The following is a 24,671-nucleotide window of genomic DNA, read 5'->3' as shown; positions in this document are numbered from 1 at the left end:
TGTTTCCTCTACTGGAAAAATACACTGACTCTTTTTGTGCTCTGAGCCCCAAGTGGGGTGGGAGAAAGATTGGTGGGCATAAAGGCTGGGCTCTGGGCTAATCTTCTGGCCAGACTCTGTGACAGGCTCTGGGCCAGGTTCTAGTTCTCTGACAAGACCCTGAGGTTAGGGGGTGGTCAGGAATGATGACACCCCTACTGACAGCAACCTGAGCAGGTGACTCCAGCTGGCCTCACCCTGCCAGGAACCCAGAGAACATCGGCAGCAGGGCGAAGCCTGGGCAAGGCCTCTGGACTCCTGCTCCAGGTGATGCCACGACCCCACTCTGCAGGCCCTCCTGTCCCAAGCAGACAGGGCCCCCATTCAGAAGGGGGGAGACCCTGCCACCCTCCTGACCTTTTTCTACAAAAAACAGTATTTGTTAAGCGCTTACTATATGCTAGGCACTGTACTATGCGCTGGAGAAGATCCAAGCTAAATCAGGTCAATGCCCCTCTTGGGACTCACAGTCTTAATCCCTATTTGACAGATTAGGGAACTGCAGCCCAGAGAAGTGAGGTGACTTGCCTAAGGCTATAGAGCAGATGAGTAACAGAGTCAGAATTAGAGCCCAAGATCTTCATATTCCCAGGCCCGTGCTCTAGCCACTAGGCCATGTTGCTTCACAGTAGTTTCCTGTCTGTTTGGCAACATGGAGGAACTGGTATAGCTGCTAGGCGGCTTGGGGCAGGGGAGCCAGGAGATGTACAAGGATTGCACACGCATTCACATACCTGCTTATATTTGCCATTCACACACATGCACCACTTGCATATGCCTATGTTTGGGTGGGGGGCGGGTGGGCAGATGAGAAGCAGCGTGGCCTAGAGCACAGGCCTAGGAGTCGAAAGGACCTGTGTTCTAATCCCGCATCTGCCACTTGTCTGCTGAGTGATCTTGGGCAAGTCACTTCATTTATCTGTGCCTCAGTAACCTCAATTGTAAAGTGGGGATTGAGAGTGGGAGCCCTGTGTGGGACAGGGATTGTTACCAACCCAACTATCTTGCATCTACCCCTGTGCTCAGTACAGTGCCTGGCACATAGTAAGCACTTAACAAATACCACAGTCATTTCTATTATTATTATTATCATACACATACATCCCCCCCCCCCACCATGCCCACCACCATGCATGTAATAGTCTGTATTGGGTATTTAGCTCATCAGAAGGAAAGAGCCCAGCTCTGCCACTTGCCTGTGTGACCTAAGCCGTCACTTCACTTCTACATGCCTCAGTTCCCTCATGTGTAAAATAAGAATTCAATACCTGCTCCCTCTTCCACTTAGACAGGGACTCTGTCCAGTCTGACTGCAGTGTTTCTACCCAAGTGCTTAGTACAGTGACTGGCCCCTAGTAAGTGTTGAATACACCCCACCATTATCATCATGTAGTGCATGGACCCACTTCTAGGGGGAGAAGGGCAGAAGGGAGAATCCATTTTCCAGGTTTCCTGGTTTCAATCTGATAGAGTTTCAGGCGGCTGCCCCATCCGGGCGGAATGTGGGTGGGGATCCCGGCCATTCCCAAATAAAACTTCCCTTTCCCACTAGGCGACGGTGACTTTCCGAATGGAAAATCCTGCTCCGAGGCCCGCCGTGGTTAGTGGGGCTGCAACGCCCTCCAGTGGGTCATGGGGAAAGGAAACTGGGAGACTATTTGAATTTAAAATGTTCCCCCCTCCCTTTTTTAACGGAATTTCATTCGGGCAGTCGTATCTATTGAGCCCTTACTATGTGCAGAGCATTGTACTAAGCGCTTGGGAAAGTACACTACAACAATAAACAGAGACAATAAACAATAAATAGAGAAGCAGCGTGGCTCAGTGGAAAGAGCATGGGCTTTGGAGTCAGAAGGTCATGAGTTCAAATCCCAGCTCGGCCATTTGTCAGCTGTGTGACTTTGGGCAAGTCACTTAACTTCTCGGTGCCTCAGTTACCTCATCTGTAAAATGGGGATTAAGACTGTGAGCCCCACGTGGGACAACCTGATTCCCTTGTGTCTACCCCAGCGCTTAGAACAGTGCTCGGCACATAGTAAGAGCTTAACAAATACCAACATTATTATTATTATTAGTGACATGCCCTGCATGCAACTAGCTTACAGACTAGATGGGGGATACAGACATCAATACAAGTAAATAAAATTACAGATACGTACATAAATCCTTTGGGGCTGGGAGGGGCGAAGAGCAAAGGGATAAATAAAATGACAGATAGGGACATATGTGCTTTGGGGCTGAGAGGGGGAAGAGCAAAGAGAGCAAGTCAGGGTGACGCAGAAGGGAGTGAGAGATGAGGAAAAGTGGAGCTTAGGCTGGGAGGGCCTCTTGGAGGAGATGTGCTTTCAATAAGGCTTTGAAATGGGGGAGAGTAATTGTCTGTCAGATTAGAGAAGGGAGGGTGTTCCAGGTCAGAGGCAGGACACGGGTGAGGGGCCGAGGGCAAGATAGTCGAGATGGAGGCACAGTAAGAAGGTTAGCGGCACCAGAAGAGCAAAGTATGAGGGCTGGGTTGTAGAAGGAGAGAAGTGAAGTGAGGTAGGAGGGGACAAGATGGTGGAATGCTTTAAAGTCAATAGTGATGAGTTTCCGTTTGATGTGCAGGTGGATAGGCAACCACTGGAGTTTTTTGAGGAGCAGGGTGATATGACGTGAAAGTTTTTGTAAAAAAAATGATCCAGGCAGCATACTGAAGAATGGAATGGAGTGGGGAGAGAGGAGTGGGGAGAGACAGGACGCTAGGAGGTCAGCAAGGAGGCTGATGAAGTAATCCAGGTGGGATAGGATAAGTGATTGTATTAACGTTAAGCACTTACTACATGCCAAGCTCTGTATTAAGCACTGGATAGTTACAAGCTAATCAGGATGAACATAGTCCCTGTCCTCCATGGGGATCGCAGTCTTAATCTCCATTTTACAGATGAGGTAACTGAGGCACAGAGAAGTGAAGCGACTTGCCCACAGTCACACAGCTGACAAGTGGCAGAGCCGGAAATCGAACCCATGACCTCTGACTCCCAAACCCGTGCTCCTTCCACTGAGCCACACTGTTTCTAATGGGGATTAAGACTATGAGCCCCATGGGAGACATGGAATGTGTCCAACCTGATTAGCTTGTATCTACCCCAGTGCTAAGTATAGTGTCTGCCACATAGTAAGCACTTAACAAAAGTCATTTTTTTAAAAAAATGCACCAGAATGGGAATCAGATGATCCAGGCTCTTGTCCCAACTCTGCCCTTGGCCTGCTGTGTGCCCTGGGGCAAATCACTTAACCTCTCTGGGCCTCAGTCTCTGTACCTGCAAAATGGGAGCAATAATCCCTACTTCAGAGAGTGGTTAGGTGAATAAAGGGAGGTATCTGAAATGAAAGCACTTTGGAAATCTAAAAGTGATGTATTAAAAGCTAAGTTATCATTATTACCAATATGATTATTCCCTGGGCCCCATTTCTTTACCTTTCATCCAGTTCAACGAGTTCATCCCTAAAGAACATAAAAATCACAAACTCTTGGTTCTCCACACTAGATCCTTGAATCCCCTGCCTGTAAATATCTTTATGCCTCCTCTAGTAAAGCAGAAGCTCCTTATGGTAAGGGTGGGGTGGTCTCATGTGATATATGTTAAGCCAAGCACTGTACTAAACACTAGGTTAGGTTCAGAATAGGCAGGTCTCACTTGAGGCTCACAGTCTTAGCAGGAGGTAGAATAGGCACTGAAACCCCATTTTGCAGATGGGGAACTAAGCTTCAGAGAAACCAAGTGACTTGCCCAAGGTCACACAGAAAAGCATAGAGCCAGGATTATTTATCTCTTGTCCTTTCCCAAGAGTCTGGTACAGCACGTGGCAACTGATGGGCCCCAAAGATACCAGGACTACCACTCTGCCACTGTTTTGGCCTTGAAACTCCTGTCCCTTTCCATGAACTGTAAGCAATCAGCAAGTATTCGTCTGCCAACGGAACTCTTCCCACATAGATGGTAATGGGGAGGTTGGGCGATTTAAATGGATGACTTTATTTAGCATGGGAAAATAGGAATCAACAGCAGCAGTTGTTGCCTCTAGAGAACAGGTCATTGGAGGCCTGAAAGTGAGACTGTAGCTCTCTAGTAAAACCCAGCCAAGGATTCTGGTAGTAAATTCTATGGCACAGCTAGCCTCCAGCCACGCGATTTGTTAGCACAAACGTGTCTCGGACTGCAGGGGCTGCGTCAGCCCAGAGAGTCCTCCCTGCTCTTCAGCTCACAGTAACCCCCCTCATCAACACTCCCCCCAGTCCATAGCAGCCCCTTCAGTCCACAGAGGGCCCCTCAGCCCATAGCAATCCCCCTCAGCCGGCAGCACCCCCTCTCAGCCTAAAATAACCTCCCTCAGCGGCCCCCCTTCAGCCCATAGCAGCCCCCTCAGCCTACAGAGACCCCCCTCAGTCCATAGCACCCCCCTCAGTCCATAAAGACCCCCTCACCTCACAGCAACCCCCCCTCAGCCAGCAGCACCCCTCCCAGCCTATTGTAACCGTCCCCCTCAGCCCATAGTAGCCCCCCTCAGCCCACAGAGACCTCCCTCCGCCCACATCAGCCTGCAGCACCCCCTTCAGCCTACTGTAACCCCTCCCTCAGCAATCCCCCCTTAGCCCACAGCAGCCCCCTCAGCTCATGGCAACCCCCCTCAGCTCACAGAGACCCCCCCCCCCAGCACACAGCAAGCCCCCTCAGCAACCCTCCAGCTCACAGCAACCCCCCTCAGCCCAGAGACCCCCCCATGACCCACCCACAGCCCACAGCAGCCCCTTCAGCCCTCAGTGACGCCCCCGCCCAGCCCACAGCAGCTCCACAGAGCACAGACCCAGATGGGTTTAAGAGTTAGCACTAGAAGTTCTCCTTGAAGAATTTGAAGTTGAGTTGTTCGCAGTGTGCTTTGATCACCTTGGCCAGTGCAGGAGAGCCACAGAAGAACACTTGGACTTTCCCCTTGTTCTCAGCTGCCACCTTCTGAAACACCTACAGTCACGGGGGAGAGGCAAGCAGGAAAGAAAGATATGTTAGAATGGCAGAAAATTCCCTCAGGGACCATTAGCTTTTTTTTTTTAATGGTACCTGTTAAGCACTACAGGCACTGGGCTAAGTGTTGGGGTAGATACAAGCTAATCGGGTGGGACACGTTCCCTGTCCCACATAACAATAATAATGATGGTATTTGTTAAGTGCTTACTATGTGCCAGGCACTGTATTAAACACTAGGGTAGATACAAGCTAATCAGGTTGGACACAGTCCCTATTCCACATGAGGCTCACAGTCTTTACCTCCATTTTATAGAGGAGGGAATTGAGGCCCAAAGAAGTGAAGTGATTTGCCCCAGGTCACACAGCAGACAAGCAGTGGACTCAGGATTCGAACCCAGGTTCTCTGACTCCCAGGCTCATGCTCCATCCACTGGGCCACATTCCTTCTCAGCTTTCTGCCTGTCAGAATACTGCCTAGGTGAATCACACAGGGAAACAGCCTGGAGCAGTGGAAAGGCATGGGTCTGGGAGTTAGAGGATCAGAGTTCTAATTCCACTTCTGCCACTGCCAACTGTGTGACCTTTTGCAAGTCACTTCACTTCTCTGTGTTTCAGCCACCTCACCTGTAAAACTGGAATTAAATCTTTCTCCTTCTGATTGAGTCTGTGAGCCCCATGTGGGACTGGGACTGTTTCCACCCGATGGTCTTGTGTTTACCCCAGTGGCTAGTACAGTAACTGACATAGCAAGCGCTTGACAAATGCCATTAAAAACAAACAAACAAACAATACCCTCCACTTTCCTAGGCCTGTTTCCTCACCTGTAATAGACTGTGAGCCCAGTATGGCACGGGGACTGTGTCCAATCTGATCACCCTGAGTCTTCCCCAGTGGTTAGCACATAGTAAGCACTTAGTAACCACCAACAGAGGTAATGGAAAATTAATGATTCCAGCCCTAGGAAATCAGCAGAACAACCCCTTTTCACTCTTGAGAATTCCAAATGCTTCCACATCTTATCTCTATCATAATCTCCCAGGTACTTAATACAGTGCTCTGCACATATCAGATGCTCAGTAAATACACTTGTCTGACAGAAAACGGAATACCAAACCATCAGAGCTTAGAAGCACTGTAGTCTAGTGGAAAGAGCACTGGCCTGGGAGTCTGAAAACCTGGGTCCTAATACTGGCTCCGCCACTTGTCTGCTGGGTGACCTTGGTCAAATCACTTCACTTCTCTGTGCCTCAGTTCCCTCATTTGTAAAATGAGGATTAAGACCGTGAGCCCCAAGTGTCACATGGACTGTGTCTAACCTGATTAGCTTGTATCCACCTCAATGCTTAGTACAGTCCCTGGCACATAATACACGTTTTAACAAATACCACAATTATTATTATGAATGATTAGTATTATATAATGTTGGTATTTGTTAAGCGCTTACTATGTGCAGAGCACTGTTCTAAGCGCTGGGGTAGATACAGGGTAATCAGGTTGTCCCACACGAGGCTCACAGTCTTAATCCCCATTTTACAGATGAGGTAACTGAGGTACAGAGGAGTTAAGTGACTTGCCCACAGTCACACAGCTGACAAATGGCAGAGTCGGGATTCGAACTCATGACCTCTGACTCCCAAGCCCAGGCTCTTTCCACTGAGCAATGCTGCTTCTCTAATGTGTATGTATTTTCCTGAGCCAGGCAGGACTGCCTCTGGGACTGGGTCCCCTGGGAGGGAGGTGGGATAGAAAGGCAGTCCCCTTCCCCCCACCAGGGCAGGGGGCGGGGGAGAGGGGGCAGGGCTCCACCTGGCTCCAGTCTGGACGCCCCGGCTGGGTGCGGGCTTGCAACCCGGTGATGGAATCTTTCTTCTCTTTCTTGGCCAGGAGGTCAAGCGCCATCTGCAATCCAATGGCCTTCATGTCGTTCTTCCCCAGTGCTGATGTCATGTACAGGTGTAACTCCAAAAAATGACCTAACGGTAATGATCATGATCGGGGCAATCATTCATTCATTCAATCATATTTATTGAGCATGCAGAACACTGTACAAAGCGCTTGGGACAGTACAGTTCAACAATAAACCCTGACATTCCCTGCCCACAACAAGTTTGCAGTCCAGAGGAGGGGGGACAGACATCAATAGAAATAAATAAACTGGCAGATGGGTACATGTATGCTGTGGGGCTGGGAGCAGGGGGAAGAACAAAGGGAATAAGTCAGGGCGATGCAGAAGGGAGTGGGAGATGAGGAAAAGTGGGGTTTAGTCTGGGAAGGCTTCTTGGAGGAGATGGGCCTTCAATAAGGCTTTCGAGGGGGTGGGGGGAGTCATTGTCTCTCGGATTTTAGGAGGGAGGGCGTTCCAGGCCAGAGGCAGGTTATTGGCCAGGGGCCGGTGGCGAGACAGGAAAGACCGAGGCACAGTTAGAAGGTTAGCACTAGAGGAGCGAAGGGTGTGGGCCGGGCTGTAGGAGGAGAGAAGCGAGGCAAGGTAGGAAGGGGCATTCATTCAATCATTCAAACTTATTTATCGAGCGCTTACTGTGTGCAAAACACTGTACTAAGCACTTGGGAGAGTATAACAATAAAATGACACATTCCCTGCCCACAGTGAGCTTAAATTTGTTAACCTCTGACAGTGTACCAAGCACTATACCAAGCACTGGGATAGATATACAATAATAATAATAATAACGTTGGTATTTGTTAAGCACTTACTATGTGCCAAGCACTGTTCTAAGCGCTGGGGTAGATACAGGGTAATCAGGTTGTCCCAAGTGAGGCTCACAGTCTTCATCCCCAATGAGGTAACTGAGGCACAGAGAAGTGAAGTGACTTGCCCACAGTCACACAGCTGACAAGTGGCAGAGCCGGGAGTCGAACTCAAGACCTCTGACTCCGAAGCCCAGGCTCTTTTCCACTGAGCCATGGTAGTACTCTGTCTCACAGGGGGTTTTAGGGGAAATAGCATGGGGCTTGGAGTCAGAAGGACCTGGGTTCTAACCCCAACTCTGCCCCATCAGGCAAACAAGTCAGTCAGTTTTATTTATTGAGCACTTACTGCGTACAGAGAACGGTCCTAAGTGTATAGGAGAATACAATATAACAATAAACAGACACATTCCTTGCCCACAAGGAACTCAGAGATAAGCTTACAGTCTAGTCTGCAGTATGAACTTGGGCAAGTCATTTCACTTCTCTGGGCCTCAGTTACTTCATCTGTAAAATAGGAATTAACACCATGAGTCCCATGTGGGACAGGGATTGTGTCCAAACTGCATGGCTTAGTGGAAAGAATAAGGGCTTGGGAGCTAGAGGTTGTGGGTCCCAATCCCAGCTCTGCCACTTGTCAGCTATGTGACTTTGGGCAAGTCACTTAACTTCTCTGGGCCTCAGTTACCTCATCTGTAAAATGGAGATTAAGACTGTGAGCCCCGTGTGGGACAACCTGATAACCCCAGCACTTGGAACAGTGCTTGGCACATAGTAAGCACTTAACAAGAACCATTATCATTATTATTATTATTAGCTTATATCTAGCCCAGTGCTAAGTACAGTGTCTGGCACAGAGTAAGCCCTAACAAACACCATTTAAAAAAATGGGGAGAATAGGTGTTGAATCCCCATTTTACAGATGAGGAAACTGAGGCCCAGGGACGTATAGTGAGTTGCCCAAAGTCACAAGCAGATAAACAGCAGAGCCGAGAGGTAGAGCCTGACAGCTCTGTCTTCCAGGGCCTGCTCCTTTCACCAGGCCATTGGCCTGTGGAATGGAGAGAAGACAGAGCCAGTGGGATGGGCCAAGGGTCACTTGTCTGCCATGTGATCTCAGGCAAGTCACTTCACTTCTCTGTGATTCATTTCCCTCATCTTTAAAATGGGGACTGAGGCTGTGAACCCCATGTGAGACAGGGACTGTGTCCAACCTGATTAGCTTGTATCCATTCCAGCACTTAGTACAGTAGCTGGCACACTGTCAGTGTCTGGCACACAGAAAGCGCTTAACAAATACCACAATTATTATTATTACTGATCGAGGGATAGATTGAGGAAGGCTTAGGGGCTTGGACAATGTGGACCAGTGTCCCTGGAGCAGAAAGAGAACTGGATCGGAGATTCCCCCCACCCCCACCAGCCCCCAAACCCTCAGTCTCTCCCCCTCTGCCCTCCCATCAGGATTGGCCGGCCCATCCACCCACCGGCTGCCCGCTCCTGCCGCTGGTCCATCTCCAGTTTGGTCAGCAAGCTCACGAACCACTCGAAGGACTTCTGGTCTCGATTGATCCAGATGAAGTCCACCTGGGAAGTTGAGGGAGAAGAGATCAGGTTGACAGAAGGCTTGAGGGACATTAGCATTGTGGACAAAAGATCTGTCAGTTATATTGTTGTATTGTCCTCTCCCAAGCACATAGTACAGTGCTCTGCTCACAGTAAACACATAGTGATTGATTGACAACCAGAGGCCATGGGGTGGCACAGGTCAACTGTAGAGAAAAAGTGAAGACAATTCTTTCTTTTCCATCTGTTTCTTCTGGGGTGGAAAGTCCCAAACTGAAGACAAATTCTGGGTTCTAGCCTGGAAACCCCTCCAGGGACAGGAATTGACCATTTCTAGGTTCTAGATTGGAAGTCCCTCAAGGGCAAGGGATAGTGTCTACAGACTGATTCTAGGTTCTAGACAAGGAGCCTCTTGAGGCCAGGGATCATGTCCACAGGCTAATTCTAGGTTCTAGACTGGAAGCCCTTTGAGGGTAGGGACCATGTCTGCAGAGTAATTCTAGGTTCTAGACTGGAAGCCCCTTGAGGGCAGGGATGGTGTCCTCAAACTAATTCTAAATTCTAGACCGGAAGCCCCTTCGGGGCTGGAATTAACCAATTCTAGGTTCTTGACTGTAAGCCCCTCCAGGGCAGGGATCATGTCCACTGACCCTATGGTCCTTTCCACATCAGGCCTCTGTGCAGAGTAGGTGTTCAATAAATAGTACTGAGTGATGGACAACAGCTAGCAGCTAGAATGGCTTCTCATTAGTCTTAGATTGTGAGTCCCATGTGTTCAACCTGATTATCTTGTGTCTACCCTAGCGCTTAATGCAATGCTTAACACATACAACAATTATTGCTATTATTATTATTATCATTAAACCACATCTAGGCCAGAACATGGACAGGTAAACCAGGTGTCAGAGAAAGAAGTCAAACACCCTGACTAGCCACCTGCTAGGGGAATAATAGTAATAATTGTGTTTGTTAAGCACATAATATGTGTCAAGTACTGTTCTAAGCACTGGAGTAGATACAAGCTAATCAGGTTGGACACAGTTTTTGTCCCACATGGGGCTCACAGTCTAAATCTCCATTTTACAGATGAGGTCACAGAGAAGAGAAGTGAGACTTGCCCAAGGTCACACAGCAGACAAGTGGCAAAACTGGGATTAGAACCCATGTCTTTCCTACTCCCAGGCCCATGCTCTTATCCACTAGGCCGTGCTGCTTCCTACCAGTCTGACTTAATAAGGACTTCTCAGGTAGGCTATGGAAGCTGTCTCTAACCTCTGGCCAAGACAGGGCCAAAACAACATACTTTTTTAATGGGATTTGTTAAGCGCTTGCTATGTGTCAAGTGCTGTTCTAAGTAGAGTAGGTACAAGCTAATCAGGTCACAGTCCCCGTCCCACAGGGAGCTCACAGTCTCAGTTGGAGGAGGGGGATTTAATCCCCTATTTACAGGTGAGGCAACTGAAGGACAGAGAAGTGAAGTGTCTTCCCCAAGGTCACCTAGAAGTGGTGGAGTCGGGTTTAGCACCCAGGTCCTCTGACTCCCAGAAAGACCCGGGATCTTTCTACTAGACTACAATACTTCTGTGACCTACAGGGGCTGATCAGCCCAACTGAGGGGATATGGGCTTGGAGGGGATAATGTGGCCTCAATCCCTCTCCTCTCACGTCTCAGCCATTCCTTTCTTTCCACTCTCTCCTCTTTTCTCTCTTCCCAGTCCCCTTTCCTCTTCTCTAGTCTCCTTTCTCCTCTCTTTGACTCTCCGGTCCTTACCTCCAGCAAGGAGCTATCACCAGTCAGGAGGCAGAGTCTGAGCAGAATTCCAGAATCCTCATTGGATGAAATATTCCACGAAAATCATCCCTGCCTATTCCCTGCCAGGAAGCGGGACAGCACCTTTCCTGTCATTTAAAAGTTCCAAGGCAGAAGATCCCTCCACCTCCCCCTGAGCTGGATCTCACCTTCCGCAGCTTCATCTCGCCGTCGCTGACGGTTTCACACCAAGAGAACTTGCAGTTGGGACAATTTTGTTTCCTCATTTGGTACCTGAGAACGGTTAGGTGGGAGGGAAGTGGAGGGAGAGGAAAACTGGGACAGTGAGGGAGAGGAGAAAGGAGGGAGAGGAAGTGGGGATAGGGAAGGTCCAAATGGGAGTGGGAAAGGAAGCGGAGGAGGAGGTAAAGGGCAGGGAGAAGAGAGAAGGAGAGAAGGCAAACCCAGGAGATTGTAATAATAATAATAATAATGATAATTATGGTTCTTGTTAAGCACTTATTATGTGCTTAGTACTATTCTAAGCACTGGGGTAGATATAAGGTAATCAAGTTGGACACAGTCCCTGTCCCATATGGGGCTCGCAGTCATAATCCTCATTTTACAGATGTGGTAACTGAAGCCCAGAGAAGTTAAGTGATTTGCCCAAGGTCCCACGGCAGACACATGGCAGAGCCGGGAATAGAACCCAAGTCCTTCTGACTTCCAGGCCAGTGCCCTAAGCTCCTTGGGGATAGGGATCAAATCTATCGACTCTATTGTCTACTCCCTATTGCTTAGTCCAATGTTCTGCATACAGAAGGATTGATTGATGGGTGGAGAGAAAGGAGGAAGGCTGGGGGGTGGGCGGGGGCAGGGAGGGCTCTTAGGCTCCGGTGCTGACCACCGGATTCTTTTTATGGTATCTGTTAAGTGCTTAGTATGTGCCAGGCAGAAAAAAGATAAACTGGTTGGACACAGTCCCTGTTCCACAAGGGGCTCGCAGTCTAAGTAGGAGGAAGCTGACTTTAATCCCCATTTTACAGATGAGGAAACTGAGACCCAGAGCAGTGAAGTGACTTGCCCAGGGTCACACAGCTGACAAATGGCGGAGGCGGGATGCGACCCCAGGTCCTCTGCCTCCCAGGGCCGGGCTCTTTCCGGTAGGCCGTGATACTTCCAACCTGGGCCCTCGCTCCCACCTGTACATGATGCTCTGCAGGATGGAGGCAAACGGGGTGATGCCAATGCCAGCTCCGATCAGGACCGCGTGCTCTGAGGCGAAGATCCGGCGGGTCGGGGTCCCGTAGGGGCCGTCCACATAGCACTGCGGGGGAGGGGAGGGAACGGGTGGGGCGAGATGGCTGTTCTTACATCGCTTCGCCCTCCCTGCATGCTCCGACCTCCTCTTTCGGATCCCCTCTAGGATGGCACACTGCACCGGTCTGCCTCCGAGCTCCTTCAGATCCTTGGGTAAATCTCACCTCTTCTGGGAAGCCTTCCCAGATCAACCCCAAATGGCTCCATCCCTCCCCTCGGTGCTGGAATAGCTCCGGAATGCCTCTTCCAAATTGTACCTCGTTTCAGTGTCTGTCTTCCCTCTAGACCGTCAGCCCCTTGAGGGTAGGGTTGGAGTCTGCCAACTCTGTCGTAGTGTCCTCTCTCAAGCATTTAGCACAGTGCTCTGCCCACAGTAGGCACTCGGTCCACACCATGGATTGATTATGTTTTTATGGCTTTGGGCTTTGGTGTATTTTCAGGCCCGTCCTAGCTCCCTATCTGACTCTAAGGAACCAGGGGCAGGGCTGGGGGTGGGGAATAGTAATAGCTGTGGTATTTGTTAAGCACTTACTATGTGCCAGACACTGTACTGAGCGCTGGGTTGGATACAAGCAAACTGGGTTGAACATAGTCCTTATCCCATGTGGGGCTCATAGTCTCTATCCCCATTTTACAGATGAGGTAACTGAGGCCCTGAGAAGTAAAGTGACTTGCCCGAGGTCACACAGCAGACAAGTGGCAGATCTGGGATTAGAGCCCATGACCTTCTGACTCCCAGACCCACGGTCTCTCCACAACCTCCTCCTTCCTTTGCCCCTTGGCAGCGGCTAGAACCTGGCCTGGCGGAAGCTCTTCGGATGCCAGGGTCGGTGACGAAACTTCCCGTGGGAGCCCCTTCCCTATCCCACGGGGAGCCTACTGCCAACTCCTGGAGGGGGGCGGGGTGGGAGACTCCCCTTATCCGTCTCCACGGCTGCCAGTGGCATATAGCGCTAAAGCAGAATGCTGTAGTGGATAGAGCACGGGCCTGGGAGTTAGAAGGTCATGGGTTCTAATCTTATTCCACCACTTGTCTGCTGGATGACCTTGGGCAAGTCACTTCACTTCTCTGGGCCTCAGTTACCTCATCCGTAAAATGGGGATTGAAACTGTGAGCCCTCTGTGGGACAGGGACTATGTCCAACCCAATTTGCTCGTAACCAACTCAGCGCTTAGTACGGTGCCTGGAACATAGTAAGTACTAATGAATACCACAATTACTATTATTATGATTATATATAGGCTACTGGAGGATGGTGATTAGTGGCCAAATCAGTCCCCTAAGAAAATCCCTCTGGAGGCGCGGTCCAGGGACACAACCTCAGCCAGTGGCCGATACTACCCTGACCCTGACTTCAGAGCTCAGAGAAGCCTGCACCTTCCCCCTGGCATCGAGGGCAAGCAGAGGGCATCCTCCATAGCCCCAGGGGGAAGTGGGGGGCAAGAAGAGGGCCAGGGACCCCTCCCCATGCAGGGGAAGGGGGTGGGCGAGAGGACAGGTCCCAGGTTGTTGACGGTGGAGAGCAAGGGGAGGGAATCGCCCATCACCAAGGGGCTGAGGGAGGCCGAGAACCAGAGCCAGATGAGGCCTCACCTCTTACCTTGACGTTACAGAAACGGTGATTCTCACTCAAAGGAGCTGAACCCTGTTGGGAGGAGAGAGTTGGGTCAGCCTGAGGGGAGGGTCCAGTCTGTCCTTCGGGCCATGGAGGGCGGGCCGAATGTGACTGTCCCCTCCCCAGCGTACACTTGCTCACACCGGACAAGTCCAGCTCTGCCTGGTTGCACTGGACACCCACTCGCGGGACCCCCGTCCTCGAGTCTTTCCAGCCCCTTACTTCTGCCGGCCGAGGGGTCTCTCCTCCGTCCTCCCCTTGCGGACCCCTGAACGTCACCAGCTCCACCGCGTCATCCTCGCCTCTGGCAACTGCTCCATGGGCTGAGCTCTGGTCCTGGAAACACAGGGGCCAATAGCACGTGCCTGCTTTCAATCAGTCGGTCATATTTATTGAGCGCTTCCTGTGTGCAGAGCACCGTACTAAGTGCTTGGGAGAGTATAATGGAACAGTAGAAGAGATACATGCCCGGTCTGCTTTCCCCCACCCCGGCTTGGACAGTGGGGCCTGGGCATCCAAAGACCCTGTTCTAATCCCGGCTCCCCCCCAGCCTGCGGTGTGATCTCTGGCAAGTGGCTCAACCTCTCTGGGCCTCAGTTTTTTCCCCTATCTGCAAAATAGGGATAAGATCCTGTTCTCCACCCCCATTTCAGATTGAGAGCCCCGAGGGGTACAGGTTGGTTTGTTTTTTTAATTATCCTTGTTAAGCGCTTACAATGTGCCAGGCACTGTACTAAGTGTTGAGACGGATGCAGGATAATCAGGTTGGACGTAGTTCATGTCCCATATGGCAGTCTTAAAACCCGTTTTACAGATAAGGTAACCAAAGCCCAGAGAAGTGAAGTAACTTGCCTAAGATTACACAGAAGACATGTAGCGGAGCAGGGATTAGAACCCAGGTCCCTCTGACTCCCAAGCACATGCTCTTTCCACTAGGCCATGCTACTTCTGTTGTGTCATGTCAGACCTGATTATCTTGTACCTATCCCAACACTTAGCATTGTGTTTGGCACCCAGCAAGTGCTTAATAAATGCCTTGATCATGAATTATCTTCCGCCTCCTGGCTTCCGGTGATTTTCCTTTCAATCTGGTATAACCACGATTAGACTGTAAGCCCGTCAGTGGGCAGGGATTGTCTCTATCTGTTGCCGAATTGTACATTCCCAGCGCTTAGTACAGTGTTCTGCACATAGTAAGTGCTCAATAAAAACTATTGAATTAATTCCCTATCCAATCCTTGTTCTGCTTCCTGTTCCCACCATTTGTGAACACTCCCTGCATAAATAGGGCAGGGAACATGGGTTTTGGTTCTGTTGTATTTCCCAAGTGCTTAGTACAGTGTTTCACCCTTAGTAGATGCTCAATAAATACCACTGATTGACTGATCTGGCATTTGAGGGCAATTTTAATAACACCAAGCATTTAGTTAATCACATCTGACTGTCCCCAACTGTCTTCCCTTTTATAAACCCCTCATGGGAAGAGATTGGGGGCAGCATAGCCTAGTGGATAGAGCACAGGCCTGGGAGTCAGAAGGACCTGGGTTTTATTCCTGGCTCCGCCACATGTCTTCTGTATGACCTCGGGCAAGTCACCTCACTTATCTGGTCCTCAGTTACCTCATCTGCAAAATGGGGATTAAAACTGCGAGTCCCATGTGGGACATGGATTGTGCCCAACCTGGTTAACTTGCATCTACCCCAGTGCTTAGTACAATATCTGGCACATAGTAAGTGTTTAACAAAGACTGTGAGCCCCATATGGGACAGGAACTGAGTTTGGCCTAATTAACATATACCTAACCCAGTGCTTGGAAAAGTGTTTGACACATAGTAAATGCTGAACAAATACCATAAAAAATACCATAAAAAACAAAAGGAAATCTGGTTATTCTGAACTTCTTAATTGCCTAGTACAGTGCTCCGAACCAAGATGGGTGTTCAACATAGTCAACTATTGCTACTCCCAATTATCCAGTGAGTTCCTCATCGAGGGCCTTTGGTTTTTGTCCTTTTCCTCCCCACAGACTGTGTTTTGGAAATTCCCCTGCCTGCAAACCCTTGGACCAAGGGAAGAACGGCCTTGTCCCATCCTATGATCCACCTACCCGGGCAGCTCTCTTGCTCCTCCTGAGCCGCAGGCTGGAGGTCAGCCTCTTGGGCTCCGGGCCGTGGGGCTCGGACCCCCTGAAGTATTCGTATAGTCTGTTGGTCCACTGGCCCTGAGACCTGACGTGGATCCAGATGGTGTCTGGGGAGTCGCGGAGGCATGAGGGGAGAGAGACAGATGGTCAGAGACACAGAGAGAGATAGGGGTGAAGGGGACTCAGGCAAGGCACGCTGGGAGCGGCAGAGAGGCCAGGCCACAGGAAGGCTGGGGAGGGTCATGGTCACTCCCAGCATGGCCTAATGGATAAAGCCCAGGCCTGGGAGTCAGAAGGACTTGGGTTCTAATCCCCCCTCTGCCACTCGTCTGCTGCGTGACCTTGGGTAAGTCGCTTCACTTCTCTGGGCCTCAGTTTCCTCATCTAGAAAATGGGGTTAAAGACTGTGAGCCTCATACGGGACAGGGACTGGATCCAACCTGATTAGCTTGTACCAATCCCCGTGCTTAGAACAATGCCTGACACACAGTAAGTGCTTAACAAATACCACAGTTATCATTATTATTATTATTATTATTATTATTATTAGCCTGGGGCCAGCCAGTGCAGGCTGAGCCACTGTAACTTGTTCCCAGAGCAATATCCAAGGTTTAGAGCTATGCCACGCTGCTTCTCACAGGGGGCTAATGGTAAGAAGTTGTAGGATTCAATCCCCATTTTACAGACCAGGACACTGAGGCCCAGAATGTGGGGAGGAGGAAAGAAGATCGGTGCCGCAACCCTTTGAGCAAGGGGGTAAGGCAGCCTGGCTGCAGGGGGTGAAGAGGCTGGCACCTTGCTGCTCTGGGGCGCTGCTCAGGGTGAAGGGGTGCCACTCATACTTGGCGATCACCGGGATGTTCACAAACACGTAGTCGCCGGGCTTGTAGTGGAAAAATGGGGGCCTCTTAATCACCAGGTGAGTCACCTGCACGGAGACAGAATCAATCAACCCGTAGTAGTGTTAGTGTCCGATGTCTGCCCTGCATTGAACACCATAGAGAGCACCTGGGAGAGCACCGTACTGAGCACTTGGGAGAGCCCTGTAGTAAGTTCCCCTGGGAGAGCACTGTACCGAGAGCTTCGGAAAACGCTACACCAAGTGCCTGGGAAAGCACCGTATCAAACACCTAGGAGAGCATCATAGCATTGCTAGATCAATCCTGCCTGACCTCGAGGAGCTTGGGCCAAAGGGAGACGCGGAAGTATTCGAGCCGTCTCACACCCCTCTCCAGGGCTTATTATCCTGGACTGGCAGCACCGTCTTCAGGGGTGGGGGCAAGGACCCCCAACTTGGCTTCAGACTGCCCGGGAGACATGCTGCCATTCTGTGCCTCAGTTTCCCCATGTAAAAATTGGGGAACATAATCCCCTCCCCTTCCGGGAACCAGCTCTCAATAAATACAACTGAACGACTGAATGAATGAATGGACTGAGTTACCATGTTGAATATGATCTTGTATCATCTACCCAGAGCTTAGTACAGTGCTCAGCAGATATTACCACCATCACCATCATCAACATCATTATTATTATTAAGATGGGATCCTGACTGCTCTCAGGGTTGGGGGAGGGAAGGAGGCGCCAGGAGATGAGGCCTGACACACCTCTGCCCCCCTCATTGCCGCCCACCCCCTCCGCCCCCAGCCAGGCCGGGGCTCCCAAACCTTGGAGGAGAGGAGGTGGACTTCCCCGATGCTGAGGCTGGCCCTGCGGGACACCAGCAGCCCCACGAGCTTCTCCAGGAGGAAGAGCACCCCGGGACCCAGGAACCATTTCCAGAAGTTGGGGCCATGCACGATGAGCAGTGCCCAGATGCCCACGTAAGAAAGGTGAGTCCAGTAGAACACCTGCAGGTCAAGGTTGTGGGTGAGGGTGGGATCAGGGGTGGGGTGGAGGGGTCGGTCTAGTCCTACGGCATTTATACGTCCCCGTTAAATGCAGAGCCGGACTGCAAGCGCTCGGCCCAGCCACAGCACACCTGCAGCATGCTCCCAGCATACCCGCAGCACATCCGCAGCACGTCCACCCAGAACACACCTACAGCACACCCACAACACACCTTCAGCACAGCCAGCGCACCCACTGGGCTCCCACGCCTCTCCCTACAGACTCTCCGGCCACCCTGGTTCATAGTGTGGGGTGCAATCTCTACCCCCGTGGCACCTGTGATTACAGATGGGAAGGCCCTGGGGATCTCTGGGGGGGAAGGAGGAAGGGAGGAGTGGCTGTTTGTACCATACACTCAGGGCCTGGCTAGACGAGGAGGGAACGACCACCGAGAAGCCAGTCAGGGGACAAACGATACCACCACAGGCTCTTGACCTTTTCTCGAGACCAGGCCTCCCACTTCAAGCCCGCATTTGCCCAGGGCCGGGGGTCGGAGACAAATGACCTTGTCACCGCTCCTGCTCCTGGCCCAGAGCCAAACCCGATTAGAGGCCCCTCCCCGCCGTCCCCTCTGCCCACTCCCTGGCTTCCAGCTCCATAGGAAACGGACGGCCAAGACGCTACCTCGAAGTGACCGCTCTGACGGACGAAAGCGCTGGAGCACACCAGCATGACAGCGATGAGCAGCTGCAAGATGATGCCGGTGAGGGCGGCAGAGCCGTGGACCCAGCCGATGCCGGGCCGTGTGGTCAGGAGGTACTCCCACAGCCGGAAGGGTCCATGCCCACTCAGGGCCACTAGACATCGGCATTGTACATACAAACACACACACACACACAGAGATTAACGACTGCCTCCCCCTCTAGACTGGGAATGTGTCTGTAATAGTGTTAATCTGGCCTCTCCCAAGCACTTAGTTCAGTGATCTGCCCACAGTAAGCGTTCAATAAATACCATTGACCAAGGGACTGGCTGATTTAATACCTGTCTTCCCTCCCGTTCAGATTGTAGGACAAGGACGGTGTCCAGCTGGATTATTTTATTTCTACCTCAGGGCCGGGAGCATTGCTTGGCAAAGAGTAAGCACTAAACAAATGTGACGATTATTAAGTGGGCCGGGGGGGGCGGGGGGGAAGGAAGCAAGGCCCCGGAGGGAGGGAGGGACCCAGCTGAGGACCCTCAACTGAGTCGGACCCATGTCCATCGCCCTTACACTTGGCTATGTTCCCTCTTTTCACTGCTCCCTCGGGCCCATAGCCCTTCTGTCCACATCCATAATTTAGTGCTTTATATGAATGTCTGCCCCCCCTCTAGATTGTAAGATCACTGTGGGCAGGGAATATGTCTGTTATATTGTTCTATTGTACTCTCCCAAGCGCCTAGTGCAGTGCTCTGCACCCAGTAGGCACTCAATAAATAGCATTGATTGAATGATTGATGGATGGATGGCCCATCCTGCCCACCGTTCTCTGTTCTCCCAGTTGCTGGGAGGAGCTCAGAAGAGGGGCTTCAGGGGCTGGGTAGAGGTGGCAGGGGAATGACCCTAGACTGCTGCCACCCTCCCCCTGTCCCCCACCCCCTCCCGCCAGGGTGTGCACCAGAGGGCCAGAGATGCCCACTACGGACCTCAGCCAGAACTCACCAAAATTGATCAGGTGGGCGACAGTGTGCACCAGCGAGAGGCCGGCCACCACGTAGCCCACCAGCTGGTGGAACTCCACGTTCTGGTCCAGCGGGAAGACCCTCGCCAGCCAGGTTGTCCGCAGCCACGTCAGACAGCGCCGCAGCATCAGCACCTGAAGGAAGGGGCGGGGAAGGGCAAGATCCAATATGAGGAGAAGAAACCTGCAGAGTGTGCTGGGGAAGGCTTTCTTTCTCTTTTTCTCTCTCATCCTCTCTCTCTTTCTCTCTCCCCCCACCAACCATCCTTCCTTTCCTCCCTCTCCATCCCCCACTTCCTCATACTCCCCCACTCTCACTTCTAACCCCAGCTCCATCACTTGTCTGCTGCATGACCATGGGCTATTCGCTTTGCTTCTGTGGACCTCAGTTCCCTCATCTGTAAAATGGGGATTAAGACTGTGAGTCCCATGTGGGACAGGGACTGTGTCCAACCTGATTAACTCATATTTTCCCAGCACTTAGAACAGTGCCTGGCACATAGTAAATGCTTAACAAATACTATGTTATTATAATTATTATTTATAATTATTTGTTTGTAATTATTATTATTACTTCATCCCTTTCCCTCCTCCTTCTCTGGATCCCTCTCTTTCCCTCTATTTGTCCCTCTTTCCTCAGTCTCTCTCCAACCATCTCTTTCTCTTTCCCCATTCTCACTTCCTCCTTTCCCATTCTCACTTCCTTCCTTCTACCCTGGACCTTATTTTCTCCCAGATCCTCCTCTGGAACCCATTCCCTATCAGTCTCCCAGACCTCAGCTGGTGGCAGAGACCTGCCCTTTTATTTTTTTTTCAAGGTAATTAAGTGCTTAATATGTGCCAAACATTGTTCCAAGCCCTGGGGTAGATACAGATATCAGGTTGGACATGGGTCCCTGTCCCATCTCGGGCTCACAGTCTAAGTAGGAGGGAATAGGAGTGAATCCCCATTTTACAGTTGAGGAAACTGAGGCCCAGAGAAATGAAATGACTTCCTCAAGGTCACACAACAAGCAAGTAGCAGAGGCAGGATTAGAAGCCAGGCCTTTGACTCCCAGGCCCGTGCTGTTTCCACTAAAACATGCTGCTTCTCAGCTTTTGATCCAGAAGCCCCAGACCCTGGAGGACAGGACTCAGGAAGGACAGAGGGAGGGACAGATGGACAGAGGGTTTGGCCTGGACTCGCAGCTGGCCTTCAGTGGAGCTTCAGTCCTCTCTGCCGCTTCCTCATTATTCAGGGAGTCGATTATCCAAGGTCCCTGCTTCTCTGCTGTTTCCGAGGGTGAGATGGGGCCCAGAAGAGGGGCAAGACTACCCACCCTCCCGAAATGGGTTTCCAATTTTCCCCATCAGCTAAGCCCTCCCTGTCCCTCGATGCTGCAGATAATCGAGAGTGGCTCTCCGCTCCCTCTCCACCTCCCCAAATCCCCGATCCTTCCAAAAGCTGCTCCTGGACAGCTCCCAGGATGCTCCAGGGTTATGGTGGGCCAGGTCGGATGCACCCTCCCATCCCCACACTGTCTGGCTCAGCCCAAGGAGTGGCAGGGCCCAAGACCCCTTCACCTCCCCCTGCCACCCTTGCCGGCCCTCTCAGATATGTCCATATCTGTAATTTATTTATTATTTATATTAATGTCTGTCTCCCCCTCTAGACTGTAAGCTCGTTGTGGGCAGGGAATATGTCTGTTATATCGTTCTACTGTACTCTCCCAAGCACTTAATACAGTGCTCTGCCCACAGTAAGTGCTCAATAAAGACTATTGACTGATTGACTCACCACAGTGAAGGTGCAGTTGAAATTGAGACACTGGCCACAGCCCTTGGCCACCATGATGCTGGCTCCGTAGCTCACGTGTGCCAGCGCTGCCAGGGTGAAGAGGGTGACGTTCAGGCCCAGGTAGCATGCCAGGATGAAGAGCTTGCCTCTGTTATTGTGCCAGTAGGCTGGGGTCAGGAGGCGGGGCCTGGACTGCCGCTGTTTCCTGGAGGTGGGGGGCTTCAGCCAGTGGGCCGCGCTGGGATGGGTGGAGACAGGGTGGGGGGGCTTGACTCACAGAGCACAGACCGCCCTGGGAGCCCAACATGCCCAGCACCGGGGTCTCGATCAGCCTTGGGAGTCAGCCCCATTTCACTGCTGGATAAACCGAGGTTCTGAGCAGCCCAATGACCCCAGAGGGTAGTGGCTCTGCTCGGATTCAGGTGGAAACATTTCCCTCCGATCCCCCTCCCCAGGCCCAATGGCCCTTTCCCACAGTGGAGGCTCAGCCTAGAGGAGGCCCAGCTGAGTGGAGCCCAGTTTAATGGAGGCCAGCGTAGCAGAGGCCCTGACGAGGGGTGAGGGTCTGAGCACCTGATGGTGAGGTTCTCCATGACCTCTGGGACGTTCTCCAGCTCGCCCCTGAGCTCCTCAAAGGTAATGGAGCCGCTTTGGTCCCGATCGGCAGACTCGAAGAGAGCCAGTGTCAGGTCATCCAGCTTGTCCTCAGGTAGCGAGATCTCACTCTCCCTCAGGCAGGACCGCAGGACAGTCCTCAGCTCGTCAGGGTCAATCGAGCCACTCCCTGCAGGCCGGGAGGAGCTCGGACCCGTCCGGAAGCCGGGGTCCCAGCTCAGAAGGGGGCAGCAGGGGATGGCTGTTGGCTAAAGTGGACACGTTTGCTCCCCTTAAGGAAGTTATGGTCTATAGGATGAGCTTATATGTTATAGGAGAAATTTATAGTCTAGAGGAAGAGCTTGCACTCAAGAGGAGAAGCTTAAAAATGAGAATTGGAATGCTGGGTCAGGAAAAAATGGGTCACTGGGGACAGGTCCATTAAAGAACTCACCGTCGACATCGTAGACACGGAAGAGGAATCTGAGCTTATCCATCGGGCTCCCGTGGATGAGGAGATTCAGGGATTCCAGCAGCTCATCCAGCGTGATGGTCCCACTCCCGTCCGAGTCAAACAGCGCAAAGAACCGTTCCGCGAAGAAGGACTGGAGGCGGGCAGGGAGAGGCTTAGTTGCATGTTAGCGTCATGGAGCAGAGCAGCCTTCCCCCTCCCTCCATTTCCCCACGTACCCCCTGCCTTTTCTCTTTTTTTATGATATTTGTTAAGCGCTCTCTATGTGCAAGGCACCGTACTAAGTGCTGGGATAGATTGCAATCACTTCACTTCTCTGGGCCTCAGTTACCTCTTCTGCAAAATGGGGATTAAGACTGTGAGCCCCATATAGGATATGGACTGTGGCCAACCGGATTATCTTGTATCCACCGTGTTTAGAACAGTGATTTGCACATAGTAAGTACTCAAAAAATACCACTCTTATCATTATTAATACCTTGCCAGGGGAGGTTGGAAGTATCTGCTGGTCAGCAGGAAATGCTCCAGTCAGTTCCAGAGAAAGAAAAGATGAATATCTGGTTCATCTTGGATGCTCATAGCCCACTACAGTATGGTAGGGAAACGGTGTGGCCTAATGGAAAGAGCCTGCGTCTGGGAGTCAGAGGAGCTGAGTTCTATTCCCCATTCTGCCATCTATCTCTTGTGTGACCCTGACCGAGTCACTTCACTTCTCTGGGCCTCAGTTTCACCCTTCATACAATGGGGTTTTGATACCTTTTCTCCGACCCACTTAGACTGTGAACCCCACCTTGAACAGGGACTGTGTCTGACCTGATGATCTTGCATTCACCCCAGTGCTAAGTCAGGGCTGGGCTCATAGTAAGCGCCTAACAGATAAAATAATTATTATTTTCAACATGAAGAATGCGTACGGAGTGAGATCTCTGGAACCACTCTATCGTTTGAAGTTCTAAGTGCATGGTGGTTTCTCAGTTTCAGACCAACCACTGGCCTAAATTTAGCCTGACCAGGTAAGAGTGTGAGAAGGTAGACAAATATGTACATTTTTGTGTGTGTGTGTGTTTATGTTTGTTAGCCTGACTAGCTAAGAGTATAAGAAGGTAGGTAGGTAGGTTGGGGGAGGGCGGGGTGTGTGTGTGTGTCGTTGTGTATGTGTGTTAGGGCAGCACATGCTAGCAGATGAGGAATGAGTCAATAAACCATGATTTGCTTGAAGAAACCCTGATACTACCCTTGATTCTTCTGAGTTAGTGTAACTGATTTGAGGGAAACCACCACACGTCAAGAGGTCCAAATCCCACAGCTGGGAAACTCTGACATCCTCCCCACCCCACTGTTTTCCAACTACCTTCACTGACGTTCCACTGGCCCTCTGCAGCAGGACCTAGCCCCCAGCCCCCCCAGCCAGGAGAGCTGGCCGGCCATAGCCTCCCGCCTGCTGGGAGCCGAGGAGAAACTCACCTCTTTGACATTCAGCGCCGTTTTGAACTCTTCCAGGTCAATCTGTTTGTCTTCTCCCGCGATGGCCTCGAACTGGCGGGTGACCCACTCCAGCCACTTGGCATCATCCTCCGCGCCCATGGTGCCCACAGGGAGGCGGCGGCACCTAGTGGGTAGAGCACAGGCCTGGGCCTCAGGACACCTGGGTTCTAATCCCACCTCTTCCCCTGGCCCAAGGGGTGAACTTGGGCAAATCGTTTCACCTCTCTGCTCCTCAGTTTCTTCTTCTGCTCTCTCTGTTAGCTTGTGAGCCCCATGGGGGATAGGGAATGCATCCCATTTAATGATTTTTCCCTACCATAAAGAAGCAGCATGACCCTAGTGGGTAGAGAACGCGGGTTCTAATCCCTGCTCTGCCACTTATCTGCCGTGTGACCTCGGGCAAGTCGCTTTACTTCCCTGTGCCTCAGGTACCTCATCTGGAAAATGGGGATTAAGTCTGTGAGCCCTGTGTGGGACAGGGACTGTGTCCAAGACAATTACCTTCCATCTACCTTAGCGCTTAGTAGAGTGCCTGGCATATAGTAAGCGCTTAACAAATACCACAATTATTATTATTATCACTTAGAACAGTGCTTGGCACATAGTTAAGCGCTTAACAAATTCCACCATTATTTCCCACCAAAA

At 51.3% G+C, this 24,671-nt stretch overlaps 1 protein-coding gene across 2 annotated transcripts; it reads right to left on the bottom strand.

Moving 5' to 3' along the window:
• Window positions 1-4,848: 4,848 nt before the first annotated feature.
• NOX5 (NADPH oxidase 5) lies at window positions 4,849-24,144 on the bottom strand. Of its 2 annotated transcripts, none has more exons than XM_039912229.1 (15): window positions 24,006-24,144; window positions 22,520-22,674; window positions 22,049-22,306; window positions 21,476-21,713; window positions 19,680-19,833; window positions 18,662-18,834; window positions 17,815-17,997; window positions 16,943-17,075; window positions 16,112-16,254; window positions 13,989-14,033; window positions 12,270-12,394; window positions 11,277-11,361; window positions 9,239-9,338; window positions 6,849-7,015; window positions 4,849-5,039 (listed from the first exon to the last, which is right to left on the bottom strand). In XM_039912229.1, exons 1-15 carry the CDS (start codon window positions 24,123-24,125, stop codon window positions 4,908-4,910), a joined length of 2,211 nt encoding a protein of 736 aa, XP_039768163.1. In that variant the 5' UTR covers window positions 24,126-24,144; the 3' UTR covers window positions 4,849-4,907. The 2 variants fall into 2 exon arrangements, with proteins under 2 accessions (XP_039768163.1, XP_028922158.1); XM_029066325.1 differs by having other exon boundaries at window positions 22,049-22,259; window positions 22,524-22,674.
• Window positions 24,145-24,671: the final 527 nt, after the last annotated feature.

This window comes from Ornithorhynchus anatinus, chromosome 5, assembly GCF_004115215.2.
Source record: "Ornithorhynchus anatinus isolate Pmale09 chromosome 5, mOrnAna1.pri.v4, whole genome shotgun sequence".
Taxonomy (NCBI): domain Eukaryota; kingdom Metazoa; phylum Chordata; class Mammalia; order Monotremata; family Ornithorhynchidae; genus Ornithorhynchus; species Ornithorhynchus anatinus.
This window is presented reverse-complemented; position numbering and strand designations above follow the sequence as displayed.

Coding starts and splice junctions, on each gene's coding strand:
- NOX5 (XM_039912229.1), bottom strand. CDS start 24,125: ATGGGCGCGGAGGATGATGCCAAGTGGCTGGAGTGGGTCACCCGCCAG. Junction 21,714..22,048: donor ATGGAGAACCTCACCATCAG/GTGCTCAGACCC, acceptor CACCCATCCCAG/CGCGGCCCACTGGCTGAAGC. Junction 5,040..6,848: donor GGCGTCCAGACTGGAGCCAG/GTGGAGCCCTGC, acceptor CCGTGACTGTAG/GTGTTTCAGAAGGTGGCAGC.